The sequence below is a fragment of the Cajanus cajan genome, chromosome 11, assembly GCF_000230855.2.
Source record: "Cajanus cajan strain Asha chromosome 11, NIPB_CcT2T_4, whole genome shotgun sequence".
Classification (NCBI taxonomy): Eukaryota; Viridiplantae; Streptophyta; class Magnoliopsida; order Fabales; family Fabaceae; genus Cajanus; species Cajanus cajan.
The window spans coordinates 44,038,434-44,050,233 of NC_138527.1; the positions used below are offsets into that span (position 1 = coordinate 44,038,434).

The 11,800-nt window shown below is 32.3% G+C and overlaps 1 protein-coding gene across 1 annotated transcript; it reads right to left on the reverse strand.

The window, feature by feature from the left end:
* Positions 1-538: 538 nt before the first annotated feature.
* Positions 539-9,298, reverse strand: LOC109799975 (protein SPA1-RELATED 2). Its single transcript, XM_020360645.3, has 8 exons — positions 9,133-9,298; positions 7,093-8,836; positions 6,494-6,651; positions 4,389-5,226; positions 3,178-3,324; positions 2,264-2,581; positions 1,888-1,947; positions 539-1,546 (listed from the first exon to the last, which is right to left on the reverse strand). Exons 2-8 carry the CDS (start codon positions 8,740-8,742, stop codon positions 1,355-1,357), a joined length of 3,363 nt encoding a protein of 1,120 aa, XP_020216234.1. The 5' UTR covers positions 8,743-8,836; positions 9,133-9,298; the 3' UTR covers positions 539-1,354.
* Between the last annotated feature and the right edge of the window lie 2,502 nt (positions 9,299-11,800).

Below are 11,800 nucleotides of genomic sequence, written 5' to 3' on the forward strand. Positions count from 1 at the left end.
TTAAACAATTCTACAAATTGGTATAAATAAAATACAAAATAATTTAAGGATATATATAGTATTTGTCAAACATATACGCAAAAAATGTTTGGTTATGTGATAAGTCATTATATTTATATTTGATGAAATTCCGCATCAGCTCCTGCTAATGTTAATTTTACCACTACAACCATTAAAATTTTGCACAATTCTAAAGTAGCACACATGCGTTAGATTGGCAGAACAACTTTTCAAGATCATGAATCTCAAATTTAAAAAGTGTATACAATCCAATTACCAACTCGAATCAATTCAGTCTTTGGGTCAGGATCGATCGGTCGAAACCTATTAAGTGTTCTTCACTTCACGTTCACTATTGAAAGTTGTTATTGCAAGTGTTGAATTATGGTAGTAATAGATAAATAGAGAGATACCGTTAGGCAAAACACCAACCTAGAATGAATATTGTCATGGAAATGTACTATGGTGATATATACAACCATTGGAGATGAAGCGTGCCCCCAAAAGAATAAGAAAACAAACAAAAAGTGGGGTAGTATACATCTGAAGCTATTTAGTATATGCTTTCAATTCATGGTAATGGAGTTGCTTTATCTTTTGGTAAACAATCATTTTTCCTATAAACTTACAACTGCTAGTCCTTCATAAATAAATTAAAAATCTGAAAAGGACTGCAATACACTTTACATTGACACAGACAAGCTTTGCAGAGATACAAGTTACATTCATGAGCTAAGAAGAAACCTAGCACCAGCCACTCCAATTCTAAAATCTTAAGCCCAATTTGGATAAATTTATCAATAAAGAGAAGAAATAAGATAACTTTCTACTAAAAGTTAAAATTAAGTTACGCACATCAGCTTTTGAAAAAAATAAATAAATAAGTGAAATTTTAAGAAGACTGATGTACATAAGATGATTTTAACCAATCAGAGAAGTTTGATTTATCTTCTCTCTTTATTTTCTTCTCTTATAAATACTTGTTGAGAAGTTTATCTAAACTGGACCTTAATCTGCTTCATATTCAATCTGCTTTTCGGATTGATCCCAGCGATATTTAAGTATAACAAGCCTTTTCTACATGTGACAATGTGAGATTCTGGTTTGATGTCCGAGTTGCACATCATGATCAATCCAACTTTCAAAATGATCACGATTTAGATTGCAGATCTATTTTTCCATCCAATTATGGCCGAAATTGAAGCCCTCCTACTTCAAATTATAAGCCAGCGCTCAGGATGTCAGAAGAATTGTTTAAACGTTTCCAACAGGTTGATGAGATTGGCCTGAAAGCTTGAGTGCAAACCTCCATGAAAAACTGTACCAAAAACCACCGTTAGGAGGAAATTTTCCTTTAAACCATCTGTAACACTTTTACACATCCACTTGAATTGGCCGCAATAAGCATGTCTGACTTCCCTCTCCAGCACACACTTGAAACAAATTGACCATTGTCCTCATCAGTGTCTTTACCGGAAATGGGATCAATGGACCCGAATTTGTGCGAAGTGATTGGCATGGGAAGCGATCTATAGTAGCTGTAAACCTGCAAGAAAACATAGCTGTGATGCCAGCACGCTCACACACAACTTTCTGCTCAGTATTCAAAACTCTGGCCTATTCGTTTTTCCATCTTGGTCATTTAACCACAAAATTTGAACATTGAAAATTGTAACGTTGCTAGTCACGGTTATCAACAGAAATCGGTGCATATACAAGTCGCACAATAGAATTAGCATACTGATATTCCCAAGGATTGTGACTAGTCATAATGTTGCAAAATAAGTCCAATTAACTGAAATAACTAATTAAATAAACATATTCGATTCTACATTTCTAATAAGTTTAAACCAAGTAAATAAATGTCCTACTGAAACTGATATATACCTCATTTGTTTCTGAACCACATGCGATATATCCATCAGCCACTGACAGACCCACGAAATTCTGTCAAATAGAGGTGGAAAATTTCAGCTAATCATTTTTAGTAAACATAAATATTGTTCAGTTTAATGACAAAAACAGATCAAATTTCAGACATGCAGGCATAGTAGTTTGTTCAACATAGCTGTGAACAAATCAATTTGGTCTGGATTTAGTAAAATTGATTTTTCTATTCAGATCATCAACCATAATCTGATGCTCCATTTAACACCCATATAAGTTAAATTCTCCAAAGGAACTTCGAAAGCCAGTGGCAAACAAACCTTACATACTTTACAAACTTAAATTCCATCCGGTGCTATAAAATTTAAAACCAAACCTTCTCATTAGTATGTCCTGACAGGCTTAAGCTGCAAGCATTGATGGACGCACCCACAGGAGAGGTTTTATTGAGATCCCAGATCTTCAACGTATTATCAGTAGAAGCAGAAACAAGTGTTTCAGAGTCCAAGAATTTGACATAGCTCACAGCTTTACGATGGCCAGCCAATACACACCAAGGACTTCTAAGATTGCGAAGATCATAACAATATGTTGAGTAATCTGCAGATCCAAAGGCCAGCAAATGGGAGGAATGAGCAGAGAATTGAACACAGCAGACATTAGCAACACTCCTGATTGTGCCCAAACAGTTCTTCTGAAAAAAATAAATTGTATTGTAAGCTCTTGATTAGTTATTGGGAAGAAATTATCATGTCTTTTTTGCAGCATCTAGGGCTTATGAAGAAACAATGTGATGCAAAATCTATCCATACAATTAAGAAAATAATGGTCGTTCAAAGCTGTCTCCCTACTCAGGGACTAAAGGTTTCCACTGCCACATTTTGAAAAATAAAGATAAAAAGGTCAAATATATTTTAGCCCCTATAAATAGGACAACATCCATTTTTAGTCCCTCGAAGAAAAAAAAAAACCTTTCCATTTGGTCCCTCATTTATGGAAATAAAGATCATACACATCACACATTTTCATAAATGAAGGACCAAAAGAAACAACTTTATTTCAGGGACTAAAAGCTAACATTATCCAATTTGTAGGGACCAAAAATATATTTAACTCAAGATAAAACAATTTAATAAGCAACCTTTCTCCGTACTATTGGTTAAGCAAAAACTGATTTTTTTCTTAGATTCAATTTCATCTTGATGTAAATACAAAAGGTTCATTTGGTGATCAGGGATTGTTTTAAGCGGGACATGTATGCGTGCATTTGTACATGAAAAAGGGCTTTACCTCGCTGATGCTCCACAGCTTGACAGTACAATCATCACTTCCACTGGCAAATTTTGTAGGGCATACTGCAGAGAAGTCAACAGACCAAGCCCTCTTCTCATGTTCAGTGAATTGAGAAAATTCTTGACCGGTACTAGCATCCCATAACTGAAAATGCATCAAATTATACAATGTCATGACTAATGCAGAAAGTCAAAACATGGCAGTAATCAAGAAATAGTTACATGTCTTGACTGGTACTAGCATCCCACAACTGTTACAGCACATTAATGAGAACTTTATAAGGATAAATGCATCTGCTTGTCCACAAGAACACATCCTTTTACCTCCAAAGTATAACTTCTCATGAATGCATTGTATGATTGCATCTAATAAAATAACAAAAACATCCCAACTCCCAAGTATTCTAAATTCATAGAAAGTTGCTCTATCCATCTATATGCATTATAAATATTCAATTCCAGTACCAGCTTCAATGTTTCACAGACAATCTTGTGAGTTAAGAAACCAGTTCACTTGGAAACGAACACCCTAGAAAGTTCAATGAAACTTAGAAAATCATGGAAACAAATATGATAAAGTCAAGGTACTAACAATTCACTAATCAAGTTGTTAAAGATATAATATAAAACCGTTCATATGTCTTCACCTAACAGCTTATGCTTTAGGGACAGTTAGTTCATGGCATGGTATTAGAGCCTCTATGACAAAGTGGTCTAGAATTTGATCCTTGTTTCCTTATTTTGCTAATAAACAATTGAATATCACCACAGGATAATTGAGTTTGTGCATTATCTATGCTTTAAGCCCAAAGAACTCTTACATGATTGGGTTTGTTAGAGATATAAATATAATATAAAATCATTCATCAGTCTTCCGCTAATAGTTTAACCTTTTTGGGATAATTGGTTTGACTCACGACAGTCATGACAGAAATAACAGAATACTATATGCTAGATTCCAAACAAGACCGACCGACCAATCTTGAGAAAATTAACACTATTTTCTCTACTTTGGGGCTGAGTTTTGGTCCGAATAATCAAGTGAAAAAGTGAGTAGACCCTTTGAGGTAAATCATTTTGGTTTGAATCAGAAAACATCAATTCCAGATAAGTAATGAATGGATATTGCAAAAGTAATGGATGAATGCTGCAAATAATGTCTTCCAATGATTAGAAAAGGTTTCAAACAGTGTGTTATGCAAAACATACCTTCACTATACCGTCATAATCTGTAGAAGCAAGATAGTTCTTAATATAGTTATTCCAGCAAACACAGCTGAGTTTTGATCTGTTTGACATCTCAACAGCAGGATAATGGATATCAACAGAATCATTGCAAAGTGCACTAAACTCGAATATTTTTATTTTCTTAGATATCCCGGCAGAAGCAAAGTAATCCTCATCACGATCAAAGCTTAGAGAGCAAATTACGTTTGCAGGATTGCTAAAATCAGCATTTCTTAGTACACCCCGCACTTCAAACTTGCAATAACGTGCATACTTGCATAAACCATCAAAGAATGTCCCTAAAGTATCTTTGCTTTTAGGTTGTTCCTCTCCTTTTTGGGTCACATACCAGTTCTCACGATTTCTTAGTATATCTTTATCTGGGTGGGTTGTAGCATCTGTTTCAGAAAGCTGAAGTTTGGATCTCATGGAAAAATAAGCACTTTCAAGATGGCACATATTTCTCATCAATCTTAATTCATTTGAATTAGAGATTGGGGACATTGAGGGCAGCATTTCTAAACTCAAAGGTTCCTTTTTAAGAGACATAGTCTCTATCTGACAAGAGTAATCATTCTGCAAACCAGAGGAAACCAAGGAATTTTTTGAGTCATGCCTCCTCTCCACCTCTTCTATATCTGATTCCAAGCACTTGATTTCTTCTACCAGTTTGAAGGCAGTGTTCTGCTTCTGCTCTTTTAACAGGACGAGGAAATGCAATAACAATTCTGATTCTGCATCTTCTTGGTCAATATTTGATGACATTTCCTCACTATATAACTCTTGCAATCCATTAATCAATTCAGATTGTAGGATTTCCCTGTTATGCAACAGAATTTATAACTTTAGGGAATCATATCAATAGAGTATAACTAGAGAGTTTGAAGTCCATATTTAAGGACTACCAGCATATTTAACTAAAACACTCCTAAATATGTAATTATGTATTCAAGGACAGAAAAAAAAAAAAAAAAAAAGAACATCAAATTTAAAAAATTCTCTGTATCATTTTGATGAGACTCCAAAACTAGCCACTCGTAAATGTAACCATTATTGAATATCACAGATAGAGGTTGCGAATTAACAGCAAAACACTGGAATACATCTAAAGAACAGAAAAATGATGACACTAAAAGAAAGAAATTAACACATAGCTCACAGAGCTTAGGGCACAAACCAGATGCAAAAAATTCCTTAGAAATTCTCCCCAGATGATTCCCTTACCCAAGTTCCCCTCCTAATAAGTCAGAAGCCCCTTTCTCCCTCCTTCATCTCATGCATAACTACCAGCACTAAACCTTCTCAGCACATGTCCCTCTTCCTCCTGGAATAAATCTACCAAATTCATTGCCCATGGCTCAATTGATCAAAATATCAGCCCACTTCTTTCTTTTGACCCTGATGTATATCACATTCAAGCAATCTGCTATGTTTCAATGTGCTATGATTCAAATTTTCAATGCAGATGCAATTTAAAAAAAGCAACACATTTATTCACTTCATAGTTAGTAATATCAAAGGGATAAAAATGACATCTCAGGGAACAAATATTTCAACTGTATCTATAATAGATTCACAGACACTTTTTTATAAATAATATCGATGAAAAAAACATGTGGCTGTCATTGTCTAGTTAAATGGGAATTATATTTTTATTGTTGATTTATAAAGTGCCTTCACTGCTTTAATCTTGTTAGTTTTCCTACAGCACCACACCATGTTGGAGAACATAATACTATATCCAAATTAACCCACCGGCCACCACCAGAGGGAAAGGTGGAGGAGGAGTTCCTTGCATAAAGATCTATGATGAGTGATAACACATGAGAGATAATTCACGAGCCAAATGGTGACAAATGTTATGCATATGCGAACATCTTTGATCAGCAACATAAACAGCATGCCATGTCTCCATTATGCCATATACATTCTTCCATATTCATAGAAATTATCAAAAAGAAAAGAAAATGAGATACATATATCAGATGTTGGTGAAATCCTTTTGTTATATAGTGTTAAATGAATTAAATCCTTTTTGTCATATCAGATGTTAATCTTAACTATGACAGACAATATTTCAATGCTACCTTGTTGTTGGACGTGATGATGGTTCAGGATGCAGCAGCCAAAGACAAAAGCCAGCTTCCTTAGGATTTTCTGATAGGAAAACTGGAGGAAGAATCCTATGACGAAGATCAGACATTGCTGCAATATGTGTTCTTTCAGAGTCAAAATGGCCAAGTAACTGAAAAAATTGACCCAAATAAAATCAGTTGTTGAACTTACTATGCATCAAATTGCTTCCAATTATACCAATCGTTTAATTTTAGTGACTGCAAATATTTTCAATTTTTCATTAAACTTCCCACACTAGTTTTTTTATTTAACCTGAAATGAGAAGCCACTTTGCTAACAAATGTACTTTATATCAGGCTTTGAACCTTGCTAGGAAGATATCAGCACAATGAAAAACTAAAGGAAAAACTTATAAGTTTTCAAACCAACACTAAAGCTAGAAAGCCATGCTGAACTCTATTTTATATAGACAGAAGTCTATTTCCATTTTTGCTTCATAAGTTCATCATAGAAACACATTTCAAATTGAGGAATAAACATTATAAAAGAATGCATGAAAATTGCATTAAAAAAATGGAATTGAAGAGGCATCATGAACTTGACTACACACCTCGAAAAGGAGCACACCAAGGCAGTAGATATTTGATGATGTTGTGTAACCTCCTTCAGGACTCACATACCATTTATTTTCCAATTTTTCAGATGAAGTCAATGGCATTTGATTTGCATTAGATACACGAGGGATGCTAGACATTCTTCCAATGTTATATTTAGAGAATTGGGTATCTTCCTCGTATTCATTGCAATAATCTTGTGATCCAACTGTATGACTATGAAGTGTCCTATCACTTGCGGTATCAAGACCACCAGTGGCTCTCAAATTCTCATTAAATTTTTGTTTCTTTGACCCCATATCAAGAGAGGGAAATCTTACTTGCTCCGACAGCCTTTTTCTAATAAAAGAATTATCTGAGTGAACAACCTCAGAATTTACAACACTATCCACCATCTGTTTTTGAACAGGTAAACCGAGGTACATGACCTGGTTTGATGGCGTGAGTTTAATATAAGATGGACAAAGGTTATGCAATGCAACTCCCTGAGAGTGAGAGTTGTCCACCAAATCCACAATCTTCCTAAATATATTCAAATTTTCAACTTTGCTTGCTTTGTGGTGCCCATGTTTCAACCATTCTCTCAAAGTCACACCATCACATTCAGACCTGCCAGATCTAGGCATTGCACCACCATAAGCAGTAAACTTTGCAGTTTTGGAACCACATCCCGCTGATTGATTAGAGTTCATGTGAGTGCCAATACCAGTCTTCATCTGTTTCTGATCTGTACCAATGCCATTCTTCATCGGATTCTGATCTGTGCCAATGCCAGTCTTCATCTGACTCTGATCTGTGCCAAAGCCAGTCTTCGTCTGATTTTGATCTGTGCCAATTCCAGTCTTCATCTGATTCTGATCTGTGCCAATGCCAGTCCTCATCTGATTTTGATCTGCATCAATGCCAGTCTTCATCCGGTTTTGCTCTCTAGACTGAGCACAGAAGGCATCATAAGATGGACCTTTATATACAATACCCTTACCCTTCAGTGTATTTTTTATGAAAAACTCAGCAAACCCTGATTGGGATATAATTTTTGTCCGTATTCCTTGACGAACATCACCTGCACCCTCTTTGTTTTCAGCAGCTGCCAGGTGCTCCATGACATTGCTCTGGCCATCACTGAGAGATTTTCTAGCTAACATCTCTGGGAAAGATGAGGATCCAATATCCTCCCGAGCACTAGATGTAGCCTGGACACTGTTTCTGGTTCCAATATCACTTAGTGAATTTCCGATTCCTGAATTAGTTGCTAGCTGATAAAAATTCTGCCAATGGTTCTGTCGACTATACATTTGCTCTCGGTTGTTTGAAGTACCGATATCCAAGCTTGAGCCATTGTAACTTTTTACTGTTAATTCTTCAACCATAACATCGGCATCATCCATGAAAAGGCTTACACGAGGATGCTGTGATGTATTTGCATGGTTGATACCTTCAACTACATTTTTACCCTGTAGAATGTCATCATATTCCCGAGGTGGTATCTGAGAGTAGTCCTGCTTCGCAGGGGTAAAGACTTCTTGGGATTTTAAGGTTTTTCGGCATTCGGTGTTGGGTGAATACTCATTGTCCTCTTTGTTCTGGCGCTGTGAATCCTCAGCAACCTCTAATTGGGTTGCCTCATCAACCAATTCTTCATCCATGTTGTATTTTTAACTTCATCAATCACATATCCACCGTAGCAAAGTTAGCAATCAATACACAAACCAAAACTGCTCATATGTTACATCGACCAATCTGTCAAATAAATTTAAAAAACATGTGAATTAAATATTTATTAATTAACATTTAGAGTTACAATCACAAAAAGAAAAAGTAAAAATCTACGCAGAGCAGTTTGCAGATTCGGAAAATGAAATTGCAGGAAATAAAGAGAACATTGGACATATTCGTAACCTCGTCGGTGAATCTCATTTGGATTAACAAAAATATAAAGTATAAGATATAAATTAAGAACAGCAATAATGATGAAAATGAAAGAGATTGGCATGTGAATTAAAGAAACAGAAATTGAGGAGCAGAGAGAAGAATACTTAGGTGGAAGCGAAGCGAAGCGAAAAGGAGAGAAGAAAAAGGCGAATCTCTCTGTGGTGTGAGTTAAAGTCGGTGTACCAAACAAAGTATTGAGAGGAAGAAGAAAAGAAACGGTAGCAACTCTGACAAGACAATAGCTCTTAGCTACCCAGGCAAATAGAAAGAATCATGAAGATGAATGAATTCAAGATAACGGTGTACGGGCCGGCCTTCATTATTGGGTTCGACCCGACCCGGTTAAATATTCCTCTTTTAAATGCTAATACGAATTACTTAATATTTATCACTTTTTGTATTTAATATATTTTCAATAATAATTTCAATAAATATTTGTAATTAAAACATTCATAAAAATATTTGATTTGGTATATTTTAAGTTTTATCATAATCTAATTGATATTTGTCAAACTTTAAGAAAATTAATCTTTATATTTGACTTTGATCTTGATATTAAAAAAAAGGTGTATAATATAAATTTATTTTATCATAGTATAGTATAGTACTCATCATTTATTAATATGTTTTTATTTGATATTATGTGTTAAAAAAATATTAAAATATTAGTGGCTATTTTTTTTCACAACGGTGTAAAGTTAGAAAATAAATTTTGATTATCTATCATTTAATTCATTTATTATTAAATTTTTATTCTTATTGGTAGATTTATTTACATTTATTATTTATGAAAATATATTTGTAAATTGAAATAAAATAGGATTTTTTTTTTGTTATATCAAGTGAAGAAAATTACAGAGTTGGAATTGAATCTGAATCTTCTTGGTGCTAATTATCCTAATCTCAACTCTCCTAATTATTAAACTAATTTTAGTGGTAAACAAAATAGGATTAAACATTATTTTTAATATATTAATTCATAATAAAAAATTGAGAAAAAGTATTTTTATTTTTATCTCAATTTAAAAATTGTCTCATTTATTTTTCTTAATTTAAAACATGTATAATAATTATTAAAAATAATTTTTAAAAATCACAATAATTTAATGAATTTTAAAAACAAAAGGTGGAAATAATTTAAAATTTTGGAAACAAAAAGGTATTGCTGAGATATGTGAGTTGTTTTAAGCTTTTAGTACCAAATTCAATTCTAATAAATTTTAAAAAGTTGCATGTAACATGTAATTAGAAATTTTCATTCGAATTTAAACTTTTATTTTTTAAAATTAATACTAACTGAGCTACTTGAGTATCTTAAAGGGAATGACATGCATCACTTTTTCTAATTATTTTTATATATAATTTTCCATTTTCTGGTTTTATTTATTCTCGTGTCACATTTTCTGGAGAAAATTAGCAATTTGTGAGATTAATAACTCTATTTTTTTCTAGGAAAAATAGGTTATATATTAAAAATGCAAAGTATTTTTTTTTTATAATTCAATTATAAATCGTTATCATCATGTATGATAAAGCTTATAATATTATAATAAATAACAAAAAAATTACATTTATAATATTTTTTATTAATAAATAATCAGTGTATAACTATTAAAAAAAATTATGTCACAATCACATTTTTAATATACCATTTTGTTAGTGTTAATAATCAAGGTTGATTATAAATAATTGAAAGTGAAACTTAACATTCAAAATTTTAATTAATTACAAATTTTTTAAAGAATTCTTCAATTAATTTTTATTTTTCAATAAAAAGTTTTTTTAATCATATTATTAGTATGAAATATTTATCAGTTTTGTTAATAATTAATCTTTATCAATATATTATAGAAATTTTAAAAATATATTATCAATTTATTTTAATTAAATTTTAATATATCATACCAATGTATTGATAATATAAAATGAAGTTATAATGTCTTTTACTCTCTTTTTTTAATTTAGAAGTATATCTCTTCTACCAAACCATCCATTTTGAGATAAAATAGTATAGTATTTTTAGTTATGCTTTGTTTTTATATCTTTTACTTTAATTAATAATTTATAATGCTTAAAATGTTGGATTCATTATATTATGTAGCAATATAATTTTGAGTAAAATTATAATTGAATTAAATTTTATATCACATGAATCCAATTTTTCGTGTTACGGATCTTGGTATTGATCATAAAACGGGTTTTCTGGTTTTTAATATTCTTAAACACCTTTTATAAATAATTTTTGTATTAATTCCATCAAATATATTTATTTCTATAAAAAAAATTATCATAAAAAATATCAAATCGAATTGTGATCTTGTGTCCCCGCCTATAGAAAAGAAGGACAAATGGCAATGGATGTTCCACGTAGATTCACTTTGGAGTGTCAGGACGCATAACAGAGCACGATGATCGTCGTCCACTAATCTCTGATATTTTTCTGTTCTCCCCATTCAAATTTTCTGTCATTGTTAAAAACATGTTTGCATGGCTTCCCATAAACACTAATGCTATAGTACGAAAAGTAATGGCGAGAATTCAGTGCCAAAATGCATGTCTAAATGTCGTTGGTTGAATGTTAAATTAAAAATTAAAGAGAAATTTTATGGTACCCATCTTATTTGAGAGATTACCGGTACAGTCTTTTATATTTTATATTTTAATAATTTATTTAAATAATATTTATGATATTTTATTCTTTCAATTTTTAAATTATTTAGTTATTTTATTTTTATTTTATATATTCTAATTTATTTGTAATAATATTATTAT

Excerpts from the sequence above, each read along its gene's own strand:
- LOC109799975 (XM_020360645.3), bottom strand. The coding sequence starts at position 8,742 with ATGGATGAAGAATTGGTTGATGAGGCAACCCAATTAGAGGTTGCTGAG. Across the intron at positions 6,652-7,092 it reads TTGGTGTGCTCCTTTTCGAG|TTACTTGGCCATTTTGACTC; the intron begins GTGTGTAGTCAA and ends CAATTTTTTCAG. Across the intron at positions 2,582-3,177 it reads AGCTGTGGAGCATCAGCGAG|AAGAACTGTTTGGGCACAAT; the intron begins GTAAAGCCCTTT and ends TATTTTTTTCAG.